Source organism: Alternaria triticimaculans, assembly GCF_023758025.1.
Source record: "Alternaria triticimaculans strain BMP 0046 chromosome Unknown scaffold_15, whole genome shotgun sequence".
Lineage (NCBI taxonomy): Eukaryota > Fungi > Ascomycota > Dothideomycetes > Pleosporales > Pleosporaceae > Alternaria > Alternaria triticimaculans.
This window is the reverse complement of record NW_026055972.1, coordinates 255,762-281,444: the sequence shown is the minus strand read 5'-3', so window position 1 is coordinate 281,444 and position 25,683 is coordinate 255,762. Positions and strand designations below refer to the sequence as shown.

At 53.1% G+C, this 25,683-nt stretch overlaps 12 protein-coding genes across 12 annotated transcripts; 5 read left to right on the top strand and 7 right to left on the bottom strand.

Moving 5' to 3' along the window:
• Window positions 1-1,472: 1,472 nt before the first annotated feature.
• Window positions 1,473-3,099, top strand: J4E78_008501 (uncharacterized protein; the record flags this gene model as incomplete). Its single annotated transcript, XM_049369102.1, has 3 exons — window positions 1,473-1,475; window positions 1,810-1,876; window positions 1,937-3,099. The coding sequence occupies 3 exons, from the start codon at window positions 1,473-1,475 to the stop codon at window positions 3,097-3,099; spliced, it is 1,233 nt and encodes a 410-aa protein (XP_049219169.1).
• Window positions 3,100-3,480: 381 nt separating this feature from the next.
• J4E78_008500 (uncharacterized protein) lies at window positions 3,481-4,554 on the top strand (the record flags this gene model as incomplete). Its single annotated transcript, XM_049369101.1, has 1 exon — window positions 3,481-4,554. The coding sequence occupies one exon, from the start codon at window positions 3,481-3,483 to the stop codon at window positions 4,552-4,554; it is 1,074 nt and encodes a 357-aa protein (XP_049219168.1).
• A 404-nt stretch (window positions 4,555-4,958) lies between these two features.
• On the top strand, window positions 4,959-6,524 carry J4E78_008499 (uncharacterized protein; the record flags this gene model as incomplete). The annotated part of the gene is made up of 1 exon (XM_049369100.1): window positions 4,959-6,524. One exon carries the CDS (start codon window positions 4,959-4,961, stop codon window positions 6,522-6,524), a length of 1,566 nt encoding a protein of 521 aa, XP_049219167.1.
• A 305-nt stretch (window positions 6,525-6,829) lies between these two features.
• Window positions 6,830-7,606, bottom strand: J4E78_008498 (uncharacterized protein; the record flags this gene model as incomplete). The annotated part of the gene is made up of 1 exon (XM_049369099.1): window positions 6,830-7,606. One exon carries the CDS (start codon window positions 7,604-7,606, stop codon window positions 6,830-6,832), a length of 777 nt encoding a protein of 258 aa, XP_049219166.1.
• A 958-nt stretch (window positions 7,607-8,564) lies between these two features.
• J4E78_008497 (uncharacterized protein) lies at window positions 8,565-10,626 on the top strand (the record flags this gene model as incomplete). The annotated part of the gene is made up of 3 exons (XM_049369098.1): window positions 8,565-8,720; window positions 8,834-9,923; window positions 9,974-10,626. The coding sequence occupies 3 exons, from the start codon at window positions 8,565-8,567 to the stop codon at window positions 10,624-10,626; spliced, it is 1,899 nt and encodes a 632-aa protein (XP_049219165.1).
• Window positions 10,627-11,080: 454 nt separating this feature from the next.
• Window positions 11,081-13,158, bottom strand: J4E78_008496 (uncharacterized protein; the record flags this gene model as incomplete). The annotated part of the gene is made up of 3 exons (XM_049369097.1): window positions 11,081-11,768; window positions 12,594-13,046; window positions 13,097-13,158. The coding sequence occupies 3 exons, from the start codon at window positions 13,156-13,158 to the stop codon at window positions 11,081-11,083; spliced, it is 1,203 nt and encodes a 400-aa protein (XP_049219164.1).
• Window positions 13,159-14,897: 1,739 nt separating this feature from the next.
• On the bottom strand, window positions 14,898-15,827 carry J4E78_008495 (uncharacterized protein; the record flags this gene model as incomplete). Its single annotated transcript, XM_049369096.1, has 1 exon — window positions 14,898-15,827. One exon carries the CDS (start codon window positions 15,825-15,827, stop codon window positions 14,898-14,900), a length of 930 nt encoding a protein of 309 aa, XP_049219163.1.
• Window positions 15,828-16,928: 1,101 nt separating this feature from the next.
• Window positions 16,929-17,637, bottom strand: J4E78_008494 (uncharacterized protein; the record flags this gene model as incomplete). The annotated part of the gene is made up of 2 exons (XM_049369095.1): window positions 16,929-17,327; window positions 17,383-17,637. The coding sequence occupies 2 exons, from the start codon at window positions 17,635-17,637 to the stop codon at window positions 16,929-16,931; spliced, it is 654 nt and encodes a 217-aa protein (XP_049219162.1).
• A 1,168-nt stretch (window positions 17,638-18,805) lies between these two features.
• Window positions 18,806-19,649, bottom strand: J4E78_008493 (uncharacterized protein; the record flags this gene model as incomplete). Its single annotated transcript, XM_049369094.1, has 2 exons — window positions 18,806-18,995; window positions 19,054-19,649. The coding sequence occupies 2 exons, from the start codon at window positions 19,647-19,649 to the stop codon at window positions 18,806-18,808; spliced, it is 786 nt and encodes a 261-aa protein (XP_049219161.1).
• Window positions 19,650-20,286: 637 nt separating this feature from the next.
• CRP27 (40S ribosomal protein S22) lies at window positions 20,287-20,966 on the top strand (the record flags this gene model as incomplete). The annotated part of the gene is made up of 3 exons (XM_049369093.1): window positions 20,287-20,334; window positions 20,386-20,470; window positions 20,707-20,966. 3 exons carry the CDS (start codon window positions 20,287-20,289, stop codon window positions 20,964-20,966), a joined length of 393 nt encoding a protein of 130 aa, XP_049219160.1.
• A 553-nt stretch (window positions 20,967-21,519) lies between these two features.
• HSP98 (Heat shock protein hsp98) lies at window positions 21,520-24,279 on the bottom strand (the record flags this gene model as incomplete). Its single annotated transcript, XM_049369092.1, has 1 exon — window positions 21,520-24,279. The coding sequence occupies one exon, from the start codon at window positions 24,277-24,279 to the stop codon at window positions 21,520-21,522; it is 2,760 nt and encodes a 919-aa protein (XP_049219159.1).
• A 573-nt stretch (window positions 24,280-24,852) lies between these two features.
• Window positions 24,853-25,645, bottom strand: J4E78_008490 (uncharacterized protein; the record flags this gene model as incomplete). Its single annotated transcript, XM_049369091.1, is given in 2 exon segments — window positions 24,853-24,986; window positions 25,006-25,645. The coding sequence occupies 2 exon segments, from the start codon at window positions 25,643-25,645 to the stop codon at window positions 24,853-24,855; spliced, it is 774 nt and encodes a 257-aa protein (XP_049219158.1).
• Window positions 25,646-25,683: the final 38 nt, after the last annotated feature.

Sequence of the window (25,683 nt, the reverse complement as noted above, 5' to 3'; positions counted from 1 at the left end):
GATTGCTGTGAGCGTCTTTTGGTCACATGGATTGCAAAGACTCGGTTTATTGGAGAGGAAGAACGAGAAGCGCGATTTACTACATGCGTGTAGTGGAGGGTTATCGGGAGTATTGATGCGTCTGTGTGTAGATATCCAGGTCAGAAATTGACGTTGAGTAACCTTTCGATACGACACTTCTTCTTCTTCATCTTCATCTACCCATCTATCCTTTCCCGTGATGAGGAAGTTGAGCAACTCCACTAAATATAGACAGGCACGACAGGGGAGTCAAGATTTCTCCGACTTGCAACCAAGCCTGAGCGCAAGACGATCTACCTGGCCTGTTACCGTCGATCAAGCACGTTAGCCTCAGGAAGACAAGGCATCCGAGAGAAAAGACGAACACCTGGCCTGACACTTAATGCATATACGATATCGACGATATGCGTGTCCCTTGTCGGGGATCTGCAACGTGGCTGGTGCGTTTTCTCAACTGGTGGGGTTTCAGGTGCGTCGCAGCGTGTGGTTGTTCACTCATCACCTCGACAGAGTCGACACCTTCAAACGGGAAGTAGCGGAGTGGCAGCAGGAAGAGTCAGGGTGGTAAGAGGTGGTGAGTGGTCATATAGGGTGCTGTGATTGGGGGGTTAGGGGTGCATTTTGGGGGTGTGGTGCGGCGGAGGGCTTGTCAGTCGCTACAATGGAGAGCGGCATATGGCGGCATGAGGGAATCGACACATGAACTTCAGCATGAAGAAACGCGTTCTTATCGACAAGAAGAGCAAGTATGACGGTAGCTTGGGTATCGTATAGTGGTCTTACGACAACGGTTCGTGTGTACGCGCACAACCACCAAGCACCCTTTCCATCTCCACACGCAGCACAGTCGCACTTGAACGCAGCACAGTCCCAGATCAACGCAGATCAGCATCCCCTTCCCCTGCCCAGCGTAACCGAAAATCACCGAAAATACTGCCTGAGGACGTCGCTAAGGCATGAAGCAGCGACAGGGTGGGTGGGGGAGGTGGTGGAAGTCATCTCTCTTCTTGTGGGTGCGTTGGTCTCGTGATGATCCGATTGCAATGAATTTGAGTGGTACTTTGGGTGGTTAGGTATGTGATGACCCTGGGATCTGATTGAAGGCGTCTCACGAGACGGATGCAGCGGGTGGGAGCACAATCCCGTCTGTCGCAGATCAGCGTCCCATTCCCCTGCCCAGCGTAACCGAAAATCGCCGAAAATACTGCCTGAGGATGTCGCTAAGGCATGAAGCAGCAACCCCAGCCTTGGCTCCCGATCGGATGCCACGGCTCCGCTAACCCAAGGCTCATACAACAAGGCCTCAGGTCGCAAGGCAATCAGGACAAAACAGTCAAGCAAATCTTGGCAACCGTTTTAGTGCACATCATCTGTCTTGGCAAGATACGGGAGTGGAGTGCGCCGGTAGCAAAGTGTGCCAGTGGCGAGTTACTGAGGCACCCAAGGCTACGATGGTACGTGTGTCACATCTCTACGGCAATACAGGGGCGGCAAAGGCAAGTACCGACATATCGATGTGTTCCCTGGGCATTAACGACGTCGTTTTGTCGATAGCAGTGGTTGGATAAAAGCTGATGGAAGGCCGCATGAGTTTACTTTCTCATCCCACACTCACTCTTCTTCCGGCCTTCTTCAGTCCTTCCTTCCTTAATTCCCGCTTTCGATTCTTTTAGCGACTTTGATAGTCTGCTTATTACCACTTTCTTTGAACCTTTTGTACACATACGTCTGTGACGTTTAATCTTTACCTTCTTTTTAATCACGATACTACCGTCTTTACCCTTTCAGGACTACTTCATCATCAACATGTCTATCAAGGCTATTGCTACTATCGCGCTTGCGGCTGGTCTCGCTGGTAAGTTCTCCAAACCAAACACTCAATCATATGACGCAACATACTAATCCACCCTCACAGCCGCAAAGCCCATCAACACCCCTGCCAAGCGCCAAATCGGCTTCAACTCCGTCGTCAACGGCTTCAACGGCAACGACGGCGCCTTCAACTTCATCGACGGCTTCAACAACTTCAACCAGCAACAACAAGTAATCCAGATCCAGCAGGAGAACCTCCAGATCATCGACAACGGACGTCAACAAGCCGTCGTCCAGCAAGTGGAGCAAGTCCTCATCGTCGACCAGGTCAACAACGGCTTCAACAACGACCTCAACAACCTCTTCCGCAAGAGCAACTTCCAGAACCAGTTCCGCGATGTCGCCACTGTTACCCTTGTTGTGCAGGAGATCCAGATCGCCATCGACGACGGCCGCGGCAACCAAGTCCAGCAAAACATCTTCGCTCAGTCCGCCGTTGTCGCTAACCGCGGCGCCCGCGAGACACAGACTGTCATGGTCTTCGACAGCCGCACGCTGATCGCCCAGGACATTCTCGGCGGCGACGCCTTCGGCAAGCTCGGTGGCTTCGGCGGTATCGCAGGCGCGACTGGCGCGTTGGACGGCGCAATGCCCACCAAGACAGCTGGTATCCAGCTCTTCGGTGCGAAGCCCACTTGGTCGGCTGTTGCCGAGGACCCAGCTGCGACTCTCGGTGCTATCTGGCAGGGTGCTCTCCAGGACCTCCAAGATGCGCAGAACGACGAGGCGGACAACAAGCTCAACGCGCAGATTGCTGCTGAGGAGTTGAAGGCGCTTCTTGAGGGTCAAGACGGCCAGGACGACAACAAGGATGGCGAGGACAACGCCGACGACAAGGCCGCTGAGGAGGAAGCCAAGAAGGCGGAAGAGGAGGCTAAGAAGCAAGAGGAAGAGCAGAAGAAGGCTGAGGAGGAAGCTGCCAAGGCAGACGCTGAGGAGGCTAAGAAGCAGGAAGAGGAGCAGAAGAAGGCTGATGAGGCTGCTAAGCAGGAGGCTGAGCAGGAGAAGAAGGCTGAGGAGGAGGCCGCGAAGAAGGAGGCTGAAGATGCGAAGAAGGCAGAGGAAGAGGCTGCTAAGAAGGATGCCGAGGAGCAGAAGAAGGCGGATGAGGAGGCTAAGGCACAGGCTGAGGCTGACAAGAAGGCTGAGGAGGAGGCGAAGAAAGCTGAAGAGGCCAAGGCTGCTGAGGAGAAGAAGGCAGAGTAAGATACTCTAGAGTGATGGCTCGCGCTCTCTGCAGCAGAGCGACGATGCGCGGAATATGTATACCCTGAGAGGCTTTTGTTAGTTGCTCTCTTACCTACCTAGGTAGTTCAAGTGCTGCGTTTGCAGGACCGGTATCAGCGAGACTGGACCGCGAAAATTGGTTACGAAATTGAATGAATAAATTTCCTTCTTTCACTTCACGGTCTACTAGTCTAAATGCATTTACGGTGACGAGATGAGCCCGTGGTGATGTACTCACCTTCACTGACGGTGAAATGTCAATTTCTGCTGATTGTGACGACTTTTACTAGGTTATCCCTCTACACCATGGGCTTCGCATTCTCTCCCGATGTTAAATGATTAGGCATCGAGACTACAAACATGCCATCGCCTCCTGTATTACTGCGCCTCTACTGCAACAAGACTCGGCTACTGATCGGAAGCATACTGCTTTTCATCAGCCTGCATATATTGTTTGGTTGCTCAATCTTCAACCTTGTCCCATCGGGTACACCTGCTACCCCAAATCTCGCCAACGCTATACCCGAATCCATACCCTGGACTCCTAAAAGATTGCAAGCAGACCTGCGCATCTCAAAAGCGACCATATTATACAACTTCAGGCAACATGATAGAGACAATCTCGCCCTCGACGAACTTCACACCCAAAATTTCGGATACACAAGCCACATTCTCCAAACACCTATAGTGCGAGGCGCTCTGAACAAGTTCCTCTACCTCCAGTCTCTCATCATCACCGAACTTCAAAAACCAATCGAAGATCAAAAAGAATGGATACTCTACCACGACCCTACCGTCATCCTCGCAAATCCACACATACCACTCCACCACTTCCTCCCACCCATCGCAGATGTCGAAACATTCAAGACCCTCTCTATCATTGCTACGAAACCCGAAAGTGAAGAACTAAGTGCCGCGGTCTTCTTCATTCGGGTTAGCGGCGGCTCACTGCGTATCTTGACTGAAGCCATGGAGATGATATACAACTTGCCAGACAACGGAGATGAAGATGAGGAATTCAGTGTGGTAGCGACAGCCTTTCAAACTACCCTAGCCCGCCCTCACCACCTCGAAAAAGCAATCTACCAACCCCGCGAATGGTACAATAGTACCTCGTCTCTTTTCTGCCAACCCTACTATCGCACGCTAGCGCATCGTCTCCTCCCCGTCCACTACACCCAAATCATGCCAGGTGGCAAAGAAGGGAGCAGTCTGATGTTCCCTGATGCAGACACGGTACACCGGTTTTGGCACCTTGTGAGTGAAGCGCGGCGCGTGTTGAACGAAGCGAAAGAAAAGGGTCATACGAGTGAGCAAGGAGAGTGGTGGGAGATGGTGAGAGAGGTGAAGGAATGGGTTGAGGGTAGGGCTTGGGATACGGAGGAGTTGGAGAGGAGGGTAAGGGTTCTGAGGGAGGGGTTGAGTATCGACTGATCTATTACAACTGAGCATGAGTTTGGTGACAGTAGGTTCACGGTGCGGTGTTCATGTCGTGAGTTATTTTGCGGGTTGTCTTGATCGGCCTGCTGTTTTGAGACGGAGGCAGTTGGAAGGATTCCGCGGCCGGGATGAATGCTTCTAATCTGGGCACATGGATCACACCGAGCTTGAGGGAATGACAACGTAGGGCGCAGGCCAAGTCGGACGACTCTCCTCCGGACGGTTCTCCTCTTCCAATCATGTATGACGGTTCAACTGGGCGTCTCGGGTAGCACGGCTTCATGTCGAGTAAGCGAGGTTTTATCCCCGGACTGCATGCTCGATCTCTCTTCATATAGTAACATGTCGCGTGCCCACAGTTCGAGATGTAGAGGACTCCTCTATACTCACCGCTCACCATGCCACCATCACCAGAGATAACACCGCTGCAAGACACCGCACCACCAATCAACCCCTCCAAAAAGACCACAGCATCCAAGCCCAACCAGCCAACTCCAAGTAACGCAGCAGAGCCCTATTCCGCCTTCCCAAAATCAACTCGCACCTACCTAACCTACATCCTCGGCATAATCCAACTAATCTCCACCCTAACAACAACAATCTACTTCCCGCTCATCCCCACCCTCAGCACCCACTTCTCCGTCTCCATCCAAGCCATCAACTTAACCGTAACCGTTTACGCAATCTGCCAAGCCATATCCCCGGGTATATTTGGTTCACTGGCAGATTCCTATGGCCGCCGACCCGTACTACTCGGTCTCATTACTACGTACACGCTAGCGAGTCTGGGTCTCGCGTTGAACAAGAACAGTTATCCGGTGTTGATTACGCTGCGGGCGTTTCAGAGTATAGGTGGTTCGGCGACGGTGCCGATTGCGTATGGGATTGTGGCTGATGTTGCTGTGGTGTCGGAAAGAGGGGGCATGTTGGGACCGATGTTGTCGACTTGTAATGGGATTTCGGCGTTTGGACCGGTTATTGGTGGGGCGTTGGCGATGAAGTCGACGGGGCATATGGGCGTCTTCATGGCGCTGTTGGGGATTGCGGTTTTGTGTCTTCTTCTCGTGGGGTTTGTGCTGCCGGAGACGTCGAGGACGATCGTAGGAAATGGAAAGACACCTGCGACGGGGATTTGGCGGACTTGGACTTCTTTCCTCGGTCGAAAGAAAGGCGAGCAGGTGGTGTCCACTGTTGCGGGGCGACCTCCTATGCCCAAGTCTTCCCAGACGCTCTCGAAGATCTTCGACTCCATACGCATGATCCGGCATCCGGACGCTGCCGTGATTCTCTGGATGGTCGCTTCCTCCTATGGAATCTACTATACCTTCCAAGTGGCCCATTCCGTCATCTTCAAAGACCTATACAACTACAACGAGCTACAAATCGGACTAAGCTTCCTACCTGCGCTGGCAGGCATGACGATCGGCGGCACGATAGCAGGAAAACTCATGGACATTAACTACGCGTATCATGCGCGTCAAGCCGAGATAGTCGACCCAGCAAACATCTTGGATTTTCCAATCGAACGCGCTCGGTTCAGGAACGTGATTCCGCTGATTCTAATCGAGACGGCACTGGTCACAGGCTATGGATGGACGGTGCAACAACACACTCACCCCGCTGTTCCCCTTGTACTGGAATTCTTCGTTTCCGCACTGGCTACTCTGCTAAGTCATACTGCGAATGCGCTGCTCGTGGATGTGTTTCCTGAAGTACCGAGCACGGCGTACGCGTCGGGTCAGCTTGCCCGTGGCGCGTTTAGTGCTGCGTCTGCTGCTATCATTGATCCTCTGGTGCGCGCTGTAGGTCGCGGGTGGTATTTCACCATTTTTGCGGCGTTTACCGGGACGGGATGTTTGACGTGTGTGAGCTTGAGTCGGTGGGCTGGTATGAGGTGGCGGTGGAAGAGGTATTTGAGAGCGAGTCGCGGGTCAGGAAAGAGCGCGAGTAACCAGGGAGTTTGAGATTGAGTCCCGCCTGCTGGCAACTACGATCATCAGGATCATCACCCAGGATTGGAATCGGGCTCTGGAGTCAGAGAACTTGTTGTGTTACTTTTTCGACGCGCCTTTGAAACTCAGATGGCTGGCATCGCGTCTGAGGTTGGCGTTCAGGCATCACGCTAGCCGCTTGCAGCTGACACCTGGGCATCGAGCGCGCCTGCGGTAAGAAATACGTGCGCGCATCATCCCGAGGTCATATCACTAGGTCACTTCAGAACAAAGCACATGTCTCATTAACTAAACATCAATTCCTCGGGGCGCCATGACTATTTGGCCATGCTCTGGAAAATCGGTCCCATATTCTCCTGCCAAGTATCCACAATCTTATTCGCAGGTCCCGCAGCAATCATCTCATCTCCCTTCTTCCATTTCCCTATCGTCTCCTCCGTAAACTCCTCTACGCTCAACGCAGCTTGGTTCTTCTCCTTCTTGTTATCATCCGGATCTTTCCTTTCACGATGCAAATCCGTCGCTACGGTCGGCGGCGCAATCTCAATGACCTTGACTTTGGTATCCTTTAACTGAGCGCGTAGATTCATCGACCAAAAGTGCAGCCATGCTTTGGTACCGCAGTATACGGGATTGACGAGGGAGAATGGGACGAAGCCGAGGACGGAGGATACGTTGACGACGAGTGCCATTGGCTTGGATTTGAAGTGCGCGAGCAGGTGCAGTGTGAGGTGCATGGGCCCACGTTGGTTGATGTCGATCTCTTGATCGGCCTTGCTTCCAAATTCTTCTGGGTCCATTTCGTTGACATCGAGCGGTCGCTGCACGCCGGCATTATTCACGAGGCAGTCGAGGTCCGGATGTTCGGAAATAAGCTTCTTGATGAAAGCTGGGATGGATTTGACGTCTCCAGTGTCAAGCACGTAGTAGGCTGTTGCACCGATCTCTTTTGCGGCTTCTTGGAGTTTCGACTCTGTGCGGCCGGCAATGATGACTTTCTTCCCGTCTTTTATAAACTGTTGCGCGAGGGCCTTTCCGATGCCGCCGCCTCCGCCGGTCACGAGGGCGGTCTTGAAATCGTAGTTTGTGGACATGTTGGTGGCCTCTCGAAGATTGATGGGAATTGTGAGTTCAGAGAAGCGACACTTTCCTACTTGACTAGCTAAAGCTATAGGGTCGGTGACGCGCACCTAAGTCGCCGTCGCTGATGATGTATGTACGTCATGACCCCGTCTCAATAGCAGAATTTGCTCCTACGTAGCTGGCCAGCAACTACGCCTGTGCAACACAATCTTTCTTAACGTAGAAGTTTGATCAAAGCAAGCTCGACCGTGCCACCTGGCTGCATAATCCGACCGCTGCCAGAGCCTCTCGTTTACCAAGCATGACCAAGGACCCACAGTCCTTGCGCCTTGGACGCACGATGGAAGGAGCGCAGCCGCACCCGGGACGGCTGCATCCACATCCACATCTTCAACTCCTCCTCAACCTCATCCACCTGACAAACGTCTGACAAACCCCAAAACGTTTTTGCGCTTACCTTCAGGCCCACACCGAGATGCGCGAATCACGAACTCAGGACGCCGTTCCATGCGTCATACGGTCCAAATCGGCTTGGCGTGATGTGGGGTAGCCACGCACCAGATCGCGTCGACAACGCCGGGATGTGGGCTGTGCGACACGCCGAACAGCATTGCCGTAGTGTGAGATTGCTAGGGTGCGTGGGACGGAGCGTTTGTAAGGCCGTCTTATATTAGATGGAAGCCACATTCGCGACGTGTAGAGCATATCTTGCAGGCAAACCTTTGAGCGGGATATACACACGCGACCAACCAACTATTAGCGACGACGGCGAAGAGACTACAACATGACGGTTCCAGAGAACTCAGAGTCGAAGTGCGATGTGTTAGTCTGTCGATATCAAGCAATGCGAACATGTAGCTAATGAGTCCAAAGTCTTATTGTCGGTGCTGGACCAGCAGGGTAAGGATCACCACAACAATGGGCATTGTTCGGAACTGACCAGGTCTTAGGCTGATGCTCTCGGCTTGGATGGCAAGATGTGGCATCAATGCTCGCGTTGTCGATAAACGCGGCACAAAGATCTACTCGGGACAGGCAGACGGTTTACAGCTCCGCAGCCTGGAAATCTTTGACAGCTTTGGTTTCGCGGATAGAGCTTGGAAGGAAGCAAATCACTTGATAGAGGTATGCACATCAAACAATTGTGGCTTGAGTATATCTTACTAACCAATAATCAGTTTTGCATGTGGGTATGTTGTCACACTCGATGAACCCACCACCATCCCTAACATTTGCAGAACCCCGGCGAAGATGGTGTGATACGCCGCTCAGACGGAGTTCCAGATACACCACCCGGTCTCTCTCGATTCAAGGAGATCGTTCTCCACCAGGGACGGATTGAGAGGTTCTTCCTCGATCACATCAAGAAGCACTCCAAGGATACGCTACGCGTCGAGCGCGCAGTGCTACCGGAGTCACTACATATCGCCGAGGATCGAGTTGATGACCACTCGTCCGACAACTATCCTGTTACAGTCCAGCTCCGATATCTCACGGAAGACGAGGCCAAACCAGCGCAAAGCAAAGGGTCTGGAGTCAACGACGGTCTTTTCAGAAGCAATCTCGCAGAAGACGACACTGAAGACCTCATTGCCAACAGCCAGCAGAAGCAAGGTAGCACTGAGACTGTCAAGGCGAAGTACGTCGTAGGCTGCGATGGCGCTCACAGCTGGACGCGAAAGCAACTAGGGTTTGAGCTCGAAGGCGAGCCCACCGACCACATCTGGGGCGTCTTGGACATTATCCCCATCACAGACTTTCCGGATGTTCGCAAACGATGCGCCATTCACAGCGCGTCTTCCGGATCAATGATGATCATCCCACGCGAGAACAAAATCGCCCGCCTCTACATCCAACTCACAGAGATCAAGCCCGACGCCAGTGGCCGAGCCGACAGGTCGAAGATCACCCCGGAAACCATCATCACAGCGGCACAAAAGATCATGGCACCGTATAAGCTAACGTACGAATACTGTGACTGGTGGACGGCATACCAGATCGGGCAGCGAGTCGGCAAGAACTTCGATCACAAGAGCCGTGTCTTCCTGGCTGGTGACGCTGTGCATACGCACTCACCGAAAGCTGGTCAGGGTATGAATGTCTCGATGCAGGATGGGTACAACCTAGGCTGGAAGCTGGGATTGGTTGTGAAAGGCATCGCTCATCCATCCATTCTGAAGACCTACCAGTCTGAGCGCCGTCGTATCGCGCAAGACCTGATCGCATTCGACCACAAATTCTCCCGGCTATTCTCCGGTCGACCAGCCAAGGACGTCATGGACGAAGAAGGCGTCAACATGGACGAGTTCAAGAACGCTTTCCTCAAGGGTAAGCAAGATCCTTCGAGTTGGCCGCTACCTCGCTAACACATCTTCTAGGTCAACTCTTCGCAACCGGCCTCTCAGTCGACTACGGCACGAGCATGCTAATCGGCAAACCCGGCTCCGCCACCGACCAAGGCGACGGCACAGACGTATCCTCCTCGTCCCCCGTCATTGGCAAGCAAGAGCTATCCTCAGAGATCAAACTCGGCATGCGCTTCCCCAGCCACCAAGTCATCAACCAAGCCGACGGCCGCGCCTGGGAGTTCCAACAGAAACTTAAAAGCGACGGTCGTTTCCGCATTATCGTCTTCGCTGGCAACGTCACCAGCGCTCAGCAGAGCGCCCGCTTGAAGACCTTCTGCCAGGCCCTCTCATCTTCAGAAGTACTAGCACCGCATCTCGGTAAGAATATCGAGGTTCTCACGCTACACTCGTCCAAGTGGAAGGAAGTAGAGCTATTACGTGATCTCCCGGATATCCTACATCCGTTTGATCCGAAGACAGGTTGGGATTACGACTCCGTGTATGTGGATGATGCGAATCCGTTTGAGGGCTTTGGCGATGCGTATAAGGGGTATGGTGTTGATAGAGAGAGGGGATGTGTTGTTGTTGCGAGACCGGATCAGTATGTGGGGTACATTGATGAGGTTGATGGGGAGGGGTGTAAGGGGGTTGAAACCTACTTCAACGGGATATTCGCGGCGTAGAGGGTAGTAAGTAGCTATCTTTGCACCCACCACATTTCAATCTCTTGTGTCATCATGAGATATAAGGTGTTCGCATGTAAGTTGGGCCAATTCTCTTGATTGAGAATCGTTCTCTCTGAGAGATAGCCTTATAGTGCAGCTGTCTACTTAATGATAGGACCAATGAATCTGAATCAATGACGCAAACAGACATCAAAGACTCGCATAGATCTCCAGTACTGAATGACAATCATGAAAGAAAATCCGCCTCGCCAGAACTTTTGATATCTGTATTTATCAAGTGATGAACCCTTTTCTGCCCCCGACGAAATCATGATTGTAGCGCAATAGTCGAATGAAGGATGTTTTTGTTGATCGGATCGTTGGAGCAGTCTTCAGTCTCTCAAAGCTGGCGATATCAATGTCGGTTAACATTCCTTGCAAGAGTGAGAAGCAGTGACGTACCTTCTTCTGCTTATTTGTAGGCTGGGTGTGTTTCCTTGTAGCAAGGCTTCTTGAGACGAGCGTGCTCATGATATTTGCAGCCGACGTTCTCGAAGAACACCTTGTAATCTTGTTCCACCACTTGGCTGAGCCTCAACTTCGGACCAACGTACTTGAGAAGATCTATCATGAACTCGGAAGGATAGCGATCTTCTTTCAAGTCGCCGAATACACTTGAAGACCAGCAGTGAGCTGCAATATCAACGGTGAACTGGCGATGTGCTGGAAGTCGATCGTCGATACCATATACTATATCAGGTATATTCATCAAGTCGGCTTCGTCGGATATCATCTTCTCTTGAATCCAGTCGATACAGGCGTCCTGAAAGCCACAATCTTGTATGACGTTACCAAGGGTGTAGCACTCGTTCCACTTGTTGCACTCCCCATCGAGGATACAGCCATTTTTATCACTCTGCGGGGGACTGTCGATATCGTGTTCCTCCGTAATGTAGAAGTAGCCAGTTTCAAGCCACCCCAGATAGATTTCGAAAGCTCGGGGTTTAGCATCTGGCAGATCAACTTCTTCTGGACCGTTGGTCTTGAGCGACGTTCCCAAGGTCTTCTTGAAGAACTCGGAGCTAGTGAGAAGAGTACTCTTATCGACGGTAAATGACTCATCGTTCCCGACGAGAACCGTGATCCTCTTATAAAGGCGGCTGTGGCTGATCAGTCAAGTATCTCGATGTCAAGCTAGCCCCTGCTCACCTGGGTCTGTCGGCCATGGCCCGCCTCAACTTCTTCGGATCAGGGAGTTTGTCTGGCTGGTCGGTGCCTCGCTTTCGGGAGTTCGTGTTGCTTGTCATCGTTGGTGATTGCGACTAATGAATCAGCGTTGGGAGGGAGTCGGTGGTGGAAGTTGGTGTCTAAAGGTAGAGGGAGGGTCTTATATGGTGGCAGACTAGATCAAAAGCAACAGGTAAAGGTAGCGGAGATACGACGAAGTAAAGGTGCTTGCTATCGAAACTTCGTTTGAGGTATAGAGTGAGCGTGTATTACAGTGGTATGGATGCATGACTGTCAGCATAAGAGAAAGACAAAGATTTAGTAAAGTTGTATTGAACTATACTAATCGTACTGCCTGGCGACTACATAGGTACAAAGATCGATGCATGCCAGGACTTGACCTTGATGTATGCGGCAAAAGGAACCGAGGCTTCAATACCGACGTCGCTGCTGTACGATCATAACACCCCATCGTGCAATGCATCTAGCCCAATCCTGTTGGCCGCAAGCTACGCCCTCGCGTGAAGCGGTCTCTTAACGGCATTCAGAAGCGGAACGCGGGCTTGTTCTTGTAGCAAGGCTTTTCTCCATGTTCGTGGTACTTGCAACCATCCTGTGACTTAAACCAGTTTCCCGAGAACTGCAATTCAATCCCTTCCCCAAGGCTTGGTATAATGGAGTGCAACATGTCGTATAGAAACTCCTGCGAATACCCCAAATTTGTCTCGAACGTCGTGTCATTTCGGACTTTGACAAACATGTCAACAACGAATCTCCTATGGGCAGAGTCCTTTGTTGAGTGAGAGTAGATGAAGTCGGGGAGCCGAATCGGATATGCATTCAAGATGGCAGTGAATTCCATCATGGCATCGATCAAGGCGTCTTTGAAATCGCCATCTTGAAGAAAGTCTCCAAGAGTGTATAAACGGTTCCAGGCCGAAACATCCTTGCAAAACAATTCCGCTTCGCTCTCCCGTATTTGAGGGGTTTCTGTCCCTGTGAAGATGCGGCCAGTGTAAAGAAATTTAATCCAGATCCTCATGTGTTCTGGCTCGGTATCCGGAAGGTCCACTACCCTTTCTTGCCCCTCTTTCCACTCTTTCTTGAGCGCGTTGTCAAAGAACAGCGAGTTTGCGCGAAGCAGGGATTCGTGGACGTAGAACTCTTGCTTGACCTCGCCAACACGAATGAGAATGGGTTTCGAATCGACGCTGTAGTTTTGGTTAGTGTGCAGCGTTTAAAGAGCACCTATGCTTCTTACCTAGGGCCCTCGCTTGATGAAAACCGCACTCTCTTGCGAGGAGGTTCAGTATCGTCGGCCATGGTATTCTTGATGGATGCGGGTGGGTTGAGCAACTAGAATGGAGGAGCAAGAGCGCCTGCGACTGCGAAACCAAATTTGCGTCGCTAACCAGCGTGGGCTCCCTACGCACGGGCTGATAAGAAGTGAATGAGAGTCCGCAGCCATGTAGTAAGCTAACGAATCGGTCGAGGTGGGCGTGAAACCGAGAAGTAGAGGCGCAGTTTCTCTCAAATCCTCGTATCGGAATGTACATTGGACGTATACATCGTACCATAAGGAGCAAACTTACAGATCGCCAGGTCATATCTACCTTAAAGAACCTGTTGGTCTGGCATATAATCCTGAGATGGCAAGGCATTCGGTGATAAAGGGCCCCATCTAGTAGTGCTTCGTGTGTGAAGCAACATCAATCTGAGCAAGGTAGATCTCGAGACGACAGAATTGAAGTTCCACAGCTGACCTCCTATCACCTACGACTTGTGGCTGTAAAAAGACTTTTGGCCCCCAAACGCTTACTGTGGCTGTACGACGCCCGCCGCAGTAGTCTCAAAGTATAAACACCCGAGAACGTCGCGCCCCCAGAAACAGCGGAATCGCCTCCTTCAACCTCGTTTTCGAAATTTACGCGATTTTCCTCTTCGCACCCTGTTCAGGATGGCATCGCTTCCATATTCTGATTTGGAGGTCGCTTCCAGTACCGATCCGGAAGTCGCTGGTAGTACTGACCAGGATACGCACAAATACGCGCACTACTCGGTGGCCCCTACAGACACGGATAAGATCGCATATGGTAGCATCACGCGTGCGCATGTAGAGTCGGCAACGCGAACGATATGTGGCCTGCGGAAGAAGACGTTCTGGATCGTAGTCGTTGCCGCTGTTATAGTTGTTGGCAGTGCCGTAGGCGGTGGAGTCGGGGGATCACTTGCAACACGCAAGTCCAGCTCGACCAGCCCGACCAGCAGTACACAGATACCCGCAACCAGCATGCAGCTGTCCTCAACAACACCATCCCCAACATCATCAACCCAAACCATCAGCACAACCACCATCCTCGGCCCAACATCCAGCCCGCAACCCACACTCCTCCGCGACTGCCCATCCTCAAACAACACACTCCGCACCGTGACCTACGGCAGCGCATCTTACCACTTCCGCAAACTCTGCAATGCAAGTTACCTGAACACCGGCGGCGTCGCGGCTCCCGTGCAGGGCGTCGTAAAAAGCCTCGACGAATGCATCGACATATGCGCGCAGTATAACCAGAACAACCGGACCGATATACAAGCAGGCCGAGACCCTCTTTGCAACGCAGTGTGTTGGCGCAATACTTTCGATGCGAGTAATGACTGGGAAGGGGGCCATTGTTTTGGGTTTACGACTAGGAATGTTACGATAGATGGGGAGTTGGTTTTTAATGTTCGTAGTGAAGAGATATGTGATAGTGCTGCGTTGATTAATCAGGAGATTTAGGAGTGCATGTTGCAAAGGGGTGGCCGTTAGAGGAAACCAAGAGTTAGATTTACCAGCTAGATAACCAAGAAAGATAAACCGGGTATACGCGCCGACATTACATACATCGCTTGTTCATGAACGCCGTTTGTTGCGCCGCTTGTAATGACCGCTTCGCGTGTCGGGGGAGAGGAACCAAAAGGGAAGACCGTGTAACCAGACCAGAACCAAGGTATATACAAGAAGCGAAGAAGCGAGAAGGTTCCGAGACGAAGAGAGATCTGACCGTAGGTGTGATACCATCTCCCTAGATCCCACCCATATCCACCTCTTTGCTCAAGAAATCCGCCTCTTCAAAATCACTCCCACTACCCGCACCCACCCTCCCCTCCATATGCGCCGCGTTCTCAAAATCCATATCGATATCATCATCGCTAATCGTCCGTTGCGCTGTCCGTCTCGACTTGGGCAGCGCGACGCGACGAGGCGGTGGCTGCATATTGAGTCCCTGAGGTGGCGTTTCACTCAGCGGGCTAACGGGCACTTCGTCGATTTCGACGCCCATGCCCATTCCCCTTGTCGATGATGATGAGCCGAAGAAGAATGTTGTGTCTAATGTCCTGACTTCATCTTCGTCCTGCCATGAGCGTTTCGAGGGGTTGTGTGGGCGTTGCGAGGTAGTCGAGTATCCGCTATCTGTGGAGGCTTTGGACGAGAAGGGCTGGGTGAAGGTTTCGGCTGGGAGGGGGAAGTAGTTTGGAGGTGGTGGCGTGCCGTTCGCGGCGTAGAGATGTGGGTTTGTTGTTGGTTGTTCTGCGAAGCCGCCGATTTTGTTCAGGCCGCAGAAAGGCAGGAGTTCGCGCTGGTGCAGCACTTCTTCTGATACAGGCTCTCGGGGTGGTTTGACGGCCAGGGTGGGCCGCGACATGGTGGTTTGGATGGATGGGAGGCCGGATGTCTTGTGGATCTTGTAGCCTTCCGGCACGCTCTTTCGCACTCTCATGCCGACGCTGAGGAGGTCTGCTTGGACTTGGCCGGGGACGTCAGGAGCGAGTTTCTCTCTGTGCTGGTGCTGGTGTTGCCTCGTGTTTTGGTGTCGCGGTCGGGTAATCGGATCTAGGCCCCGCAGATCGTCGGTATCCTCGAAATCGTCCCGCACCTCGAAATAGCTTGTGATGCTGGGTTGGAACTTTCTCTTGCTGCGGTGTTCGTCGGTCGGAGTATGGCGAGCTTGCATAGCGGAATGCAATTGTGTGGATGTGTGTATGAAGGGGGAAGGAGCGGTCGGAAGGCGCGGTCAGGCAGGATTATGCGGTGTCGCTGAGGTGGAGAGGGGATCTTTCTGATGCCGCTTCGATGCACGCTCGAGCCCTTGGGGGCTGAAGATGGACAGGGTTCCGGGATGACAGGACGGGTGATCAATTTAGCTGCTTAACGAGGAACGGCGGGTAGATTTCGCTTTCCGAGTCACGCTCCGGTCGGAGTGCAAGAGGGAGAGAAAGAAGCAAATGCGACAACCCAAGTTCGCTCGAGGGCCTGGCCGGATGACGGCAGTTGATGCAATGAGGAGTCGCGCGCTGATCAGCGGTCGTGACGCGACTGGACAGTGGACGGCCGAACTGGAACCGCGAACCAAACGATGATCGTTGACCGGCTTATTCACGCCTTCCCCACTGCGGTTCGCTCCCTATCTAACCTGTCAATTGTCGGAGATGCGAGGTCGTCTCAACGCTGCCCTGAAACCGCTACGTGCAATGTCTCATGAACAATGTCTGGCTGGTACAAAGACAATTGCTTGTCGCGCGCGCTGCCGTTGCTCTGCGCGACAACTCCTCCGAGGCTGCTTGCTGGCCCGTCCAACTTTCCAGACAATCCATGTCCAGCAAACGCACGCTTTCCACCCAGAAACACAAAAGCGCCATGCAGCGGTTCAGCATGATTGCCTGTTCCCGCTCACGCACGCTTACGCATCCTGTGCTCAACTCCAGGGTGATCGTCCATTGGACTTGTCGATCTGATCTGGGCCCAGTCCCCCGCAATATCGCTGCACAATGCCTCATTCCAATCTCAAGCGTAGTGAAGAAGATGCGATTGAACGCAAAAGAGGCCTTCATTTGCCTAATAGTACATTGAAAGGAAGACCCTTGCTCAAAGTCACAGCCAACGACCTATGACGCCAATACACCGGTACGCCTTCCCCCTTTGGACACGCTTGCTGACAGAGGTCCATAACCCAAATGCATCAAATCTCTCGACTTAATACGTTAATACGCGCATTCAAGCGCGTCCGTATCTCGTTATCATCTCTTCTCGGATTAACATCGCCCTTGGGATGTGCCTAGTTGTTCACGGGAATGTTGCCCATCTCAACTTCCTTCCTCTGCTGCCTCGCTGCCCACTTGTCCGCCATCCAGGTAATCATTGTGACAGCCATGCTTGCGCCCACAAGCAGGAACACGATCAGGGTTCCGTATAGCGCAAACTTGCTTGCCCCACAAAGGGTCTTGAAGTCGCTGTTGCCCATGCCAGCAGGCATGGCAATGTCAGCAGGCAGATCCTGATCAAGCGGTTCAGAGCTCTGCATCTTGCAGGTCCAGGTCTGGATGGTATCGACTTCTGGCGCGTTGTTGTTGAGCATGTGGGCCCAGATGGTGGTGATCAGGGTGAGGAGAAGAGTAGGAAGGAGGGTAGCGAGGGACAGAAGAGCCCGCAGGGTGTATTTCTGACGAAGCGCAAGCTGATGTTTGTCAGAACGATGTTCTTTTGCATGAGATTCATCGACGGCCGCATACCTGAGGGAGAAACGATGCGATCAAGAATGCGCCACAGAGAACCAGAGTCACGACAGACGAAGCAATGAGCGCCTTGGTTCCCTGCACGTCGAAGTGCTGAGGCCACATCGGTGCCCACCAAGGGTTTGTGAGATGTTGCCTGTTGAAGACATCGAGGGTGTGTGCCGAAGTGCCAAGGATGCAGATGCTGAAGACGACGACAAGGCCGGTGATGATGGCCTGAGCCAAGTGGAAAGGAGCGGGGTTGATCTTCATCGTGATGATAGTCGTTGGTCTCGAAGCTGCTTTTTATATTGCGAAAACGCGGAGCGTAGGTATGGTATAATGATCGGATCGATTACTAGGCGTCAACCAGTGCGCACCTTTCTTTCTCGGAATGAAGGACGAATGAACGAGAGAACGAAATAACAAGCAAGCACAGAAAGAGGCCTGATATAAGCTAAGGCTCCGAGTCGATCTTCTTTGCCTGGGATGGGGATAGAAAACAACTCTGGGGGTGGCACATGCCTTTAAAACGATCTCGGTCGCAATGGGGGTTTCACGCCTACAGAACACATCGTGCAACCCCCTGCAGCCCATCTGGCGTTCGCGTACAGGAATAGACGAACAAGAGCAAAGAAAGAACGGCAATCTGTCTTGCCGCTGCGACCATCAGTCGGACCTGGACTAGCAGCGCCAGTGTGCTGGGCTGGTGGTGGGAGTATTGTTGTTCGCAGCGCGTAAGCTGCACACCAGGCCTAGAATAGCGATATTAACCTGCATGGGGTCTTGCCGTATTACCGCATGTGTGCATTTAGCAGCACATGCCGTTCCCTGTGGTTCAATCAGGGTGCCGATCGTACCGTGCGTCAAAGACTGTGGCTTGTCTGTGGTTCCGCTGGTAGCGAGGTAGGGCAGAGTCAGGGCATGAGCGGTTGTAGTGCGCTGTCAGCTGTCGAATGAGGATACAGAAGGATGCGAATGCAGGGTCGCCAGAGTGTGAAACGCGAATGGAGCGTGGGCGCTTCCAGAGTTGAGGTGCAGATGCTAATTCGTGAGATGTATGGGCGCTTACAGCCTGGGGTGCTTCTGCGCGATGATTGGCTGTGAGCGCCTGACGCGAGGAGTGAGACTTTGGAAGCGACGACCATCGTGCTAGCAGATCCTCCTGATAGTAAGCTCAGTCGATTTTCTCAGAGAGGCTGATGGAAGTGCATGAATTGTCCAAACTGCTCTGCACGTGGGATATCTTTGGGAAGGTGAATGTTGTATTGTGCATTCTGCCATCCTTAGCACCAGAGTTCTTCCAATATATGGCATAGTATATTAATGGGCCATTCGAAACATCTACACACGCTCGCTAACTACGATGGTAATACCCATTCTACCAAATTGTCGGAGCGCCGCGAAACGCCATGAGCGGAGAATCGGCTCGGAAGCGCTATCAAAGTTGACCTGTGAGGCCGCCAAAGCCCCACTTCCGCCGCCCTGAGCTTTGCGATTCTTTCGCCTTACCCTTCTTCGCGGCCTCTAGAGAATGTGTCTTCTCCCAATCTTCGTCGGCCTTGTACGCAGTGATCGCCTGCTCGAGGTTGTAGCTGGCTTGTTCGAGGTAGAGGAGTGCAACGTCGTATCTAGTGAAGATGTCAGTTCTCCATACGTCCACTATATGGTGGAAGGTGATGCCCTTACTCTGCAACCTTGCATTTGACCATGAACTTCCGTAGCTTTGTCTTTTTGATCTCTTCCTCCTCGCCCTCTAGTGGCCTCGGGCTTAGACTAACCCCACCTTTGTAGAACTCTCCCGGTATGAGCACCGTCCTACGCGCCGCTAGCAGATGATCCGCATATAGGTTGTTCGTTCGGCGTAAGGCGTCGGCGGGTACACCATATCGGAGCGATAGCGATAAGATCGAGTCGTTGTTCTGGTCGACAAAGTGCAGAACATCAGGCGCGTCTTCGGCGTCTATCCTCGATTTCTCAGATGGCGGGTGCAGCGCGTTGCCTGCTGAGTATGGTGGTAGTTCGTCGTCGACTTGCTCGCCCGGTGGCGAATACGTAGGAGGGTCGCGGAGACCTTGTGGTGGTAGTGCTGATGGCCCTGTCGCTATCTGACAGTATGGGCAGTAGTTTTGAAATCTAGGGTTATCCGTCAAGCATCTGGCGCATATTGCACGCCCGCAGCAGTCGAGTCTGCGCTCGAACTGCGACGGCTTCTCGGTCTTCTCATCGTATGTTGGGGGAATAGAGGATAGGAGCGCTGCGCAGGTACAGCATGCTTCAGACATGATGAAGCAGAAGGGTGAACTAGAGTGTATGAGGGAACTTCCGGATGTCTACACGTGAGGTTCGTAAGGGATAATGGGAGGCAAAGTGACTGCCGCTACGTCATGACTAAGACAGTTGGCGATCGCGAGGACACGTGAAGGCGCGATAGCATCGCATATGTGTGAAGTTCAAACCATAAGCCCTGCGATATGTTATCTCGTGCTCGGCAAACATATCCTCTCTCTGTATCGTGAATGCGACGTGTGGCAGGACAGCCAGGTGTTGGAGTTTGGTGCTGGGTGCACTGAGCCTGCAAGGGTCCCGTCGTTGCTGCCAAGCCCAGCCCCGTTAGCGAGGACACGGTCCACCACACCAATTTGCGCCTTCCAAACTCGAACTTTTCTCGCAACATCGACCTTCCCTACCGCCCACCGCACCCTCACGAGGTATGTCTTGGACCCGAGTGCCCTTCAGAGCCCGGGGATGCAATCGCCGCCGTCCGCAAGGATGAGGGCGACACTGCTTCTCCTCTTCGACACGAGCTGAAGAACCCTTCTGCAAGGGCACTCTCCATGCTCTGGCATCTGGAGGCTAACCACGCACGCGCAGATACCTCAGTCGCCTCCGCCACAGAGAATCTCCCGTTAAACCGTCAAAATGGTCAAGACTTCCGTCCTCAACGATGCGCTCAACGCCATCAACAACGTAAGCTACAGCGCTGGAGGTGAACATGGACGCGCGCTAACAACTGAACAGGCTGAGAAGGCTGGCAAGCGCCAGGTCCTGATCCGTCCTTCCTCCAAGGTCATTGTCAAGTTCCTCACTGTCATGCAGCGTCACGGTACGTCGACTCGTTCATCTATAACATCACGCGTCATGTCCCCAAAGACGTGTATTCCTCCGCTAGCAACCCCATCACCTCTTCGGGCTGATAACTACTCACTGATCTCGACTCCCCACGATCAATGAGCTTTAAGTGTCCGATAAATTAACTGCGGAGGACTTACACGTCTTCGGATCCCTTTCATGACGTCTGATGTTTATTTCGCCGCAACAAACACTAATTCTCTTCTTCAGGTTACATTGGCGAGTTCGAGGAGGTCGACGACCACCGCAACGGCAAGATCGTCATCCAGCTCAACGGCCGCATCAACAAGACCGGTGTCATCTCCCCTCGCTACAACGTCCAGCTCCGCGACATGGAGAAGTGGGTCGTCAAGCTACTTCCCTCGCGTCAATTCGGTTACATCGTCCTGACCACCTCCGCTGGTATCATGGACCACGAGGAGGCCCGCAGGAAGCACGTTGCTGGCAAGATTCTCGGTTTCTTCTACTAGATGCTGTCTCGATGTGTGGTGGTGTGGGATTCAATATACCCTGGCTTGGGCAAGCATTTGTTTGGCCAAGTAAGCCCATCTTGGGAACGTTAGACGAAGAAATGACAAAAGTTCATGACTGGGAAATTTACATGTCCGCTGTGATGCTCGTGAATGTTGGATAGGATAATGATACATGTCGATTGGTGCCTGAACATGACCATGTCGTAATCGGCGTAGCCTGTGAAAGACGAAGACAGTTTGTACAACGTGATGGTCATCTATCACGACATCGCGATGTTGTCATAACAGTGCAATGACGGATAACTAATGCATGGCGAAGGTGAAGGTGTTTGAAATCTGGTTCTCATTAACTATGTACAAGACACGGTCATCAAGCATGCTATCCCGTAAAACGCCAACCCGCGCCTTTACTTTTCATCAACAATCATCAGACCATGAATCATAATCCCATCATGATGCCTCTACCAAGGCACTCTTCCCAAACCAATCAATCCCAAAACGCCTATGCTGAAATGCCTCTAACTCAACCTCCCTTTCCCTTCCCATTCCTCTAATCGTAAAGATCCATATCCTCCTCCGCATCCAACTCAGCAACAGCATCAGACTCATCGTACATCTCCGAATCATCCTCACTGTCCGTGTGGTTAGGCAACACCATGATGTGTCCATCATCAAGCACAACCCTCGCCGTCTCACCCTCCTTGACAGAACCACGGAGGATGAGCACCGCAAGCCTATTGAGCACCTCCTTCTCGATAAGACGAGCAAGCGGTCTAGCACCGTACGCAGGCGAGTATCCCGCCGAACCAAGGTAATCCCGTACCTCAGGCGTCATCTCGATGCGCACATTACGTCCGTTCTGGTTGAGACGTTTCTGGATCTCGCCGAGGCGCACGTCGACGATCTTGCGGATCTCGCGCTTGGTGAGGCGGTTGAAGATGACGATGGAGGAGATGCGGTTGAGGAACTCGGGGAGGAACCAGTTGCGCAGGGCGCCCATGACCATTTCTTTGGTGGTGGGGTCGATCTTGCCGTCGGGTGCGTTGGGGCGGGACAGGTGCTCGGCTCCGAGGTTGGACGTCATGACGACGATGCAGTTCTTTGCGTCGACGACGCGGCCTTGGCCGTCGGTTATGCGGCCGTCGTCCATGAGTTGGAGGAGCACCGTCAGGACTTCCTTGGCGGCCTTTTCGACTTCGTCGAAGAGGAGGATGGAGAAAGGTTTGCGGCGCAGGGCTTCGGTGAGTTGGCCTCCCGCGTCGTGGCCTACGTAGCCGGGTGGTGCTCCAATCATTCGGCTGAGGGAGTGACGCTCTTGGTACTCGGACATGTCGAAGCGGATCATGGCCTTTGCGTCGTCGAATAGGAACTCTGCAAGAGCCTTTGTGAGGAGTGTCTTACCAGTACCGGAAGGACCACAGAACAAGAAGCTGGGCGGTTGGTTGGGGTTGGCCAGACCAGAGCGCTGAAGTCGGATGGCGTTGGAGACGGAGACGACAGCCTCCCTCTGACCAACGACGACTTCTTGGAGGTGGCGCTCCATGTTTAGCAGCTTGTCCTTCTCTGTAGTCTTGAGTCGAGTGACTGGGATACCGGTCCAGCGAGCGACAATCTCGTTGATCTGGTCCGGACCAACAGAGTCGCTCATGAGAGCCTCACCACCACCACTAGCTTGGTGAGACCACATCTCTGCATCCGCGCGGGCCTTGTCTCGCTCCAGCTCGCTGATGCGCTGCTCGACATCGGGAATGGCGTAGTACTTGAGATCGGAAGCAGTCTGGATGTCGCGCATACGCTCGGCTTCAGCAAGCTTCGTCTTGAGGCCTTCGAGCTTGAGCTTTTGCTCCTGGATGTCCTTGCTGCGACCCTTCTCGCGCTCGTACATCTCACGAAGAGGCTTCAGCTCTTCTTCGATGTTGGCGGCCTCTGCGCGCGCTTCCTTCAGACGGACTTGTGAGGCTTCGTCCTTCTCTCGGGAAAGCGCGTGAATCTCGATCTGTAGTTGTCGGTGGCGTCGCTCGAGGTTATCAAGCGCTTCGGGTTGTGACTCTCGGGTGACACGGACGGCTGCCGCAGCCTCATCGATAAGGTCAACGGCAGAATCGGGTAGTCGACGCTGGGTGAGGTAGCGGGCAGCAAGGGTGGCAGATGCGACAATGGCACCGTCCATGATGGTGACTCCGTGATGGGTCTCGTAGCGCTCCTTCAGACCACGAAGAATGGATATGGTCTCGGGAATGGACGGCTCCTTGACGAGAACCTGTTGGAAACGACGCTCGAAAGCAGCATCCTTTTCGATGTACTTTCGGTACTCGCCTAGGGTTGTCGCACCAATGCAGTGAAGCTGTCCACGGGCCAGCATGGGCTTCAGCAAGTTGGCAGCGTCCATGCCTCCCTCTCCGGATGAGCCAGCGCCCATGAGGAGATGGATTTCGTCGACGAACAATACTATCATCTCCTTCGACTCCTCGATCTCCTTCAGGACGCCCTTCATGCGGTCCTCAAACTCTCCGCGGTACTTGCTGCCAGCAACCAAAGCACCGACATCGAGAGAGAGCAGCTTGCAGGCTGCGAGGTTGGCCGGTACATCCGCATCGACAATACGGCGGGCAAGACCCTCGACGACTGTAGTCTTACCAACACCAGGCTCTCCAATGAGAACTGGGTTGTTCTTGGTTCGCCGAGTCAGGATGCGGATGACTCTGCGTGTCTCGTCTTCTCGACCAATGACTGGGTCAATCTTGCCCTCTCGTGCCATTGCCGTCATGTCGATGGTGAACTTCTTCAAGTTCTCGTTCTCCTGCTCCGCGTCTGCCGACTTGGAGTCCACTCGCTTTGTGCCTCGGAGTGCCAGGATGGCATTGTCGATCTGCTTGACGTTCGGTACGTTGGACTCGGCGAGGATCCGTTGCATTTGCGCATCCTGGCAGAGGGACTGGATGAGGTGGTCGACGGCGATGAAGCTGTCTTTTTGTGTCTTGCTCAAGTCTTCGGCGGAGCGGAGCACCTTGGCCATGGCAGGTGAAGGTGAAGTCCGCTCTGGTGGAGGGTCTTGGCTTGGTAACCGTACCATAGCCTTCTTGAGGTTGCGCTCGAAGAGTTGTGGGTCGCCATTCGCGCGTTCGAGGACTTGCTTGAATAGCGGTGGTGGTGGTACGTCGACTTGATTCGCCAGATCCTTGGGGGGATCTATGAGCGAGACGGCAAGGTGGAGGGGTGTGAGTTGTGAGTGCGCATAGCCCTTAGCTAGATCGAAGCTGTCTGCTAGAGCCTTCGCGGCGCGGTCGGTGTAGGCGTCGAATGAAGTCATGGTGATTCGTGACTATAGCCTGGTGTATATGGCCCGAAGCCAAGGTAATAATCGTGTGTCGTGAGCTCGTACTCAGGAATCGTGTATGCAGTGTGTTGTTGTTGGGTATCTCTGGAGAAGAAAGGAAGTGTTACACAAAGGACTCGAGAAATATTTATAGGGTGAAGGCAGCTTTACTCAACACTTCGCGAAGCCGTCAGGAAGCCGTCAGTGACATCGTGTGGTTTCTCGTCATGTCTCGAAGCTAGGCGTGGGTTCTGCCCTGTCGGTAGAAGCTTCTGGATCCTCGTACAGGTTTCCGGTCAGGCAAAGAGCTCCCCGCCAATCGCAGCTACGTCACTCTTTTTGCACTATACCCGATATGGCTTAGACCAGTCGCGTCGGCCCAACTGGTGCCACATCAGATCATCACTCCACGCCTACCCAACGTTCCGCCTGCAATGACCATGGTTCAATGCGACTCAGGCGGATCCGCGATCAGCGTGGCAGGGTGTGACTCTTCACGCCTTGCGGCCTGACGTCCGGTTCGAAAGTCAAAGGGCAAGGTATACTCGACACGTCAGCAATATTTTCCTACATCGAAGTTTGATTCTCTGGATGAGAGAACTCGTTGACCAGGCAGAGCTTTACTACCAGGATTCTGGCTCTCTCCCTCGCTTGGCCACGTTTGTTGAAGTCCGCCAACTTCGCCTCGATGGTTTCCCCAGCTGCCAATAAAAGCCTTACCCTCGTAATCCTCGACTCCTGTCCACCACTTCCCTCCAAGTTTGCTGTCCATCAGCACTGCAGCCTTCTCGTCCATTGTCACACATAGGAACAGTGTCGACACATCGTCTGGAGCGACGTCGTCCATGCGTCCACCAGGATACATCATGGTCGGCCACTCAGCTACGACCAGTCCGCCCGAACTAGGCCATGCGACACCAACCCACGCGTTTTCCCTCGCCGTCGGCTCCGGGAGAGCAGCCATTTCGTCCTCATCTTGCAAGTGGTCGGGTTGAGTGAAGAGGGAGTGTCTAGCGGGAGAATCCCACCACTTTCCACCGAGCAATAGTAATCGCTGAGCAAAGTCGTCTTCCTCTTGTCGAGTGGCGTGACGCTTCTTCGGTGGATCGAGACGGTCGAGGCCGAGAAAGTCGAAATCTGCTGGACAGGGCCTCTCGAGCACTATCACACCTCCGCATGACGGCCAAGCGAAGATGGTGATTTCTTCATAGAAGTCGATACGTTTCCTGAGATCTTTGACGCTATTGTAGATGGTTCGCGGACCGCACAAGTGCGTTTGACGTTGTACCGGACTTATGAAACGTGCGCTATCAGATGGGGGCGGTGGCGTGGGACGGATTGAACTGAGCACGCTACCCATGATGAGACCGGGATGTATGTCGAGTGCAATGTGGGGAG